The sequence below is a fragment of the Glycine max genome, chromosome 17, assembly GCF_000004515.6.
Source record: "Glycine max cultivar Williams 82 chromosome 17, Glycine_max_v4.0, whole genome shotgun sequence".
Classification (NCBI taxonomy): Eukaryota; Viridiplantae; Streptophyta; class Magnoliopsida; order Fabales; family Fabaceae; genus Glycine; species Glycine max.
Window position 1 is genome coordinate 23,235,022 of NC_038253.2, and position 5,607 is coordinate 23,240,628.

General features: G+C 36.5%; 1 protein-coding gene across 1 annotated transcript; it reads right to left on the bottom strand.

Annotated features, from left to right (window-relative positions):
* Positions 1-2,995: 2,995 nt before the first annotated feature.
* On the bottom strand, positions 2,996-4,952 carry LOC112999934 (gibberellin 2-beta-dioxygenase 4-like). Its single transcript, XM_026126354.1, has 3 exons — positions 4,841-4,952; positions 4,620-4,746; positions 2,996-3,299 (listed from the first exon to the last, which is right to left on the bottom strand). Exons 1-3 carry the CDS (start codon positions 4,950-4,952, stop codon positions 2,996-2,998), a joined length of 543 nt encoding a protein of 180 aa, XP_025982139.1.
* Positions 4,953-5,607: the final 655 nt, after the last annotated feature.

Genomic DNA, 5,607 nt, shown 5'->3' on the forward strand with positions numbered 1-5,607 from the left:
ACTAGGATGTGATCCTAGGTCGTTTCCCAACGAGCAATGATAAACCAATTGTTCATAATATACTTGCAGTAACAGTAACGATTGGGGGGGTTTGTTTGTTTTGTGATTTAAGGAGCAGAACAAGGAAACTGGAATACGAAACTAATAATATTAAAAATGGGTTGTTTCCTCTGATTCAGAAGCCATTCTCTTATCATGGGTTATGGAGAATTCGTCCCTAACAGTTAACCACTTAATCCAACCCTATTTCAATTTACTAAGCGAAAATCAACTTAGGGTTGTCAATACGTGATTAAGCACCACATACACCAGTTAGCCCTTCGTCCATTAAGCATGAACGCAAGTTAGGCTCAAAGGCAATTAATCGAACACGAAGCGTGCACTGATTAATGTTCACGAATTTGGGTTAACTGGTGAAAGGAAAACTGCCAGGGAACCACATTATAAACGAAACCTCAAAGAGAGTTGGGCTTCATCCTCAGAAGGAAACAACACCAGAATATTTAGCCTTCCATAGATTCAAACAGAAAACGTAAATGAAACATGAAGCAGAAACGTAAAGAAACAGAAACGTAGATGAACAGAAATGTAAATGAGATAGAAACGAAAATGAAAACAGAAACGTAAATGAAAGTAGAAGAAGAAACAAGAACGAAATTGTAATTAGGAGCAGGAAATCGAAAATTGCATTAAGAACGAAACAGTAGCATTAGAATAGAAAAACTTCAAAACCATAAACCCTAAGCTCTGAATAATAGTCTAACAAAATGCCCTGCACGAATCCCAAGGCTGCTATTTAAAAAGATTCACTCAAAGTCACTGGGCCCTATTACAATACTCTAGCCCAAAACGAAATAAACACTGAACCACATAAAATAAAATTGCGAAATTTCCTAATTAAAAATTAACTAAGGTAAGCGCTGCTTTATTTGCCCTCTTCAAGTCCACAACCAAAATCCGGATTAAGCCCAATGTTTCATTAATTCCTAAAATTAGATTAAAAACATCAAATTAGCTAAATGAGACCAAATAATAAAACTGCCTAATTAATTGACAATTAAGACCAATCAGTAATTAAAATGGTGCAAAAAGGGTTTAGAAAATAGAAGAAAATGATGGCACATCACAGGCTTAAATTCAATTTAGTGAAATATTCTCTGAAAAAATGTACAGGCAATTTCAACATTCTTATTAATAAATCTACTCACAATTTCTTCATATTCGGTTTGTTCGATCTTCATATTATAACTTTCTAGAAATTTAGAAAACCCTAGATCCTGGAGATTTCAAAAAGAAAGCTAAGTTAGATATGTGTACAAGAAACATTGAATGGGAAAAAAAATAAACCAGAAGCAAATACTTCGTTTGTTATAAGCAAAGAAGATGAAAAATGAAAAACAACATAATGCACCACTGCATAAAATTCAGCACCTAAACATACAAGTCCAAATTCATTGAAAATAGTAACAACTAAAGCTTCTCTTTCCTTTGACTATCGTATATGCTTAGTTCTTGCAAAACTAAGTATTAACAAGTCCACAATTTAATATAAGAAATATTTTGAGGCATGTATCACCTAGCTTATTAAACTTGATAAGTAGGACAGAACAACAAAAGTTTCAGCATTCAACATTGAACACTAGATGCTTCATGTTACTGTAATCTTGACAGCACCTTGTAATACTGTTAGGCTTGTTCACTGCTGTTTATCCTTTTTTTGAGTTGGATTAATATCATTCCTTTTTGTACTCTCCTTTCTTTCCAATTAAAATTTTGATTATAAAAAGGAAAAAAAGGACACTAGCATGGCATAATTGTTCAAAAGAAGTATTACTCAAATAAATGGGTATCCATCCATATGAATTTGTGGAACAATAAACCTCTCTGTCTAACAGAATAAAATTTAAATAGAGAAAACCACCATTAAACCATAAGACACAAGAAAACCACCTTTTCTTTCAGTTTGTTCAACTTTTTTGCTTTCTTCAAAAGTTCTGCATAAATATCTTTGTTTTGCACTGATAAGGAACTAGCACCGTTGTTGTCTGAAAGAAAATCTAGCATGACAGTCTATTGAAACACAAGCAAAGAGAGAATTATTTTTATCAGTAGCAAAGACAGAAATTACAAATGGTTTAAACTGAAAACCTAGAAATGTCCTTACTCCCAATATAATTTTCGTTTTCATCGTCACTTCCAATAAAATGTGAAAAGCTTGAGTCCTGGTCACAAACTCCAGAAATCAATACACCAAGTATACAATAGGTAGAGCAAATGAAAAATTTAAAAACAATGCTTTGGTGGGCAACACCCACAAATTTCAAAATTTACCAAATAAAAGAAAAATATTTTTTAAAAACAATGACATCAGAATCAGTACAATAGTAATAGAAACAAGGATATATGATGAGAATCATCAGACTGTATTTAAGTTACCATTTTACCTTTCATTTGATGAATTTGTTACATCATTCTCTAGGTTTTCTTCAATATCCTGATTATCTCCTGTTGCAGTCAAATTTTCAGAAAATAACAAAATTCAAATTGATCAGAAGCCACAACGAATTAATACATTAATTCAAATTAAATACGAATGCCACAAAGAAACAAGTTTCAGGGCACATTCAAAAGGCTCCTTTCATGCTGAATCTACTACATTTCTCTGCTGCATTTAGGAAATAGAAGAGGGGAAAGGAATGATGTCAAGGAAGACCTATGCTTGCATTTTCTTTGCTGCATTTCTCTGCTGCATTTTCTTTCACCTTAAACGATCATACTCCCAAACAGGGGTAGTTTAAAATTAAATGATCATACTCCCAATTAATCTTCGATTAAAAATTATTACAGTAAAGACAGAGAGACATAAAGATTCAAAATTACTTAATAATGTATGCATAAAAATGTTGATACATAAGAAAACATAACATAGCATTTGTACCTCTAGTACATCACCCACGTTCACATATAATGTTGAAGGGTCAGGGGTGACTGGGATCTAGACCCCATCTTGAAGGGAAATTTGGAGGCCACCCACTTCGTTGGATCTGAGAATGGTTATGATCTGAGGGTCAGAATGCTCTCCAAAGCCAACCTTGGTAAATTGTTGTGACATGTCTTTGTTGTTGTCCTTGTTAATTATAGGTGGGTAGTGATTGAGCCTGAGAACTGAGTCACTATCAACATCCCTTATGAACTTGCTGAATATCCGAGTGTCCGGGACCCCCAACCCCTCTGCTATTAGCTCCAATATCTCACATGCCAGCTCCCTCACTGCTTCTGTGTATGCACTCAATGTAGAGCTGCCATGTGCAACAAGAGCAATCACACACTAGTTAGTACTTAGTTTTTACATTACACTACTTTTTCTTTTCAAACCAAAACCATTGCTCAGACAAGTGGCTGGCATGGCAATTATGACACACTTTACTGCTCCTACCATAGCTATAGAGCTAGCTAACTAGCTATGAAAGTGAAGTGCTGCAGTAGAATGGCTTTAATTTGACCTCAATCTGGATCTGATTCACTCACTGACTACTACTCTCTGCATATGTTCTTTTACTGCTTTCATCTCCATTTATAACATCTTTTTCAAAAATACGAATGGCTTTTTTATTTAATTTGCTAAACACTAAATTATGCTGCCATAGTATTTTCAGATTCCATTGGGAGCGATTTTAGCCATTGTTGATCCTGTGGTCATTGTTGTTTCGAAATTCAAACTGGTCATGCGGTCATTGCTAGAAAGTCAATTGTGCTGAAGCCTCGAACTCAGGTATTTATGTCTTTGATTCGAAAACTAATTTGAAATTGTTGTTGTATGCATTACTAGTATATTTGTAACTTATGTTATGCCTCTCTACATGACCTTTCTTTCATTAGACTGATATCTTCATGCCTCTCTACATGACCTTTCTTTCATTGGATTGATATCTTTGAAGTATTTACTGTGATTTTAACTCTCAGAACTAGTTAATTGTTAGTGTTGAATGTTTTTGTATTTTTATCTATTGCCCTTCTGTATATATATGTTGTGACTGCCATTGCCCAGCCCTCTAATGTTGTAGGAAAGAATATTCATCTATGAGTTTTCCTCTCTCCCAACTCCATAGCTTCATTTCTGTCTCTGGCCTCCATATCTACAAAGCTTTGAATAAAATCAGAGTGACATGTGTCTGCTTCCAAGCCTATGCTTGTCCCCAAGTCCCATAATTGTTAGGCATCTTCCAACACCTGATTGTTACAAAAAATTTTGCTTTTTAATCTCCCTTCTGCTTCCAATTGCTTGTGACTTTGACTTTGGTTCTGGATATCAGTTGTGGTAGCCATGTCTTTGTCTCCTTCTAGCACGTGAGGTTCTTCTACCATAGGTTCAAGCTAGGGGGCTTTAGAGTGAGAAAATCTATGTCTTTACCAGGACTAGTAATAATAGGTTGGGGTGAATCCACTTGAGAAGCACTGCTATTGATTTCTGATGAAAGTGAACCACTTTCAATGTGTTGATCTAAGGTTTGCTTGATCTCTGATTTGTAGCAGAGGTTAGAGCTTTCAACTCATGACAGAGTGGGAAACAATGATGCAGCAATGTAGATGTAGATGTAGGGCATCCATCTAACACAAACCCAATAGCTTTCTCAAAGCCTGATTCCACTAAAATTTTACCAAAATCATGCTGCCTTGCAATCTTAGGACTTATTGGAATGTTGTGCTGCCTTAGAATATGACGATTTAAAATACCCCCTACCCCATCTGCAATATAATAAAATTAGAAATAAACTAATATAGGCATATGACTAATTAATAAGAAAAGTAGAAAAGTGAACCACTTTTGTGCAGTCAGTACCAGTGGTACTAAAATTCAGTATTTTTGGGGCCAGCTGGTTCCTATGTTTACTGATAGGACCCAAGCCAGCACCACAGCACCCAGCTATGTAACACCCTACTACAACAACCATCCCCCTTACTCCTAGGCTAGGTACACAAACCTAATATTAGATTAGTAGCCCATTGGTTAAAATGTACTGTAAAGTCTTTGTCGTTGGACTTGAGCCATGACCAAAGTAGTAGTAGGGCATCATCCATGACTTTGCTACTGTTGAAACATTGGTTTTGAAAGACTGTTTTATTCCTTTGTTGCCAAATTGTCCACGTTACTGCAACCCACCAGCACTTCCACCTTGTAGACTTTGTGTTACCAACAAGCTGATGCCCATGCTGCAGAAAGTGAACCCTTGGATTTTGTGGAAGTGCAGTCACTACTCCGATCCAAGATAATGACTCCCACCATAGAGGTAGGGTCTTACTGCAGTTAAAGAACAAGTGGGCAGCGTCCTCCTCATGATTGCAGCAGAATAGGCACATCGTGTCGGTCAACACCACTTGTCTCCTGCCTCTAAAGCTAACTTTGAAATCCAGCTTGTGCTGTTGACACACACACACACACACACACACAGAGGGCACACACACACACACACACACACACACACACACAGCTGTCTCACACACACACACACACACACACACACACAGCTGTCACACACACACACACACACACACACACACACACACAGCTGTCTCACACACACACACACAGACACACACACACACACA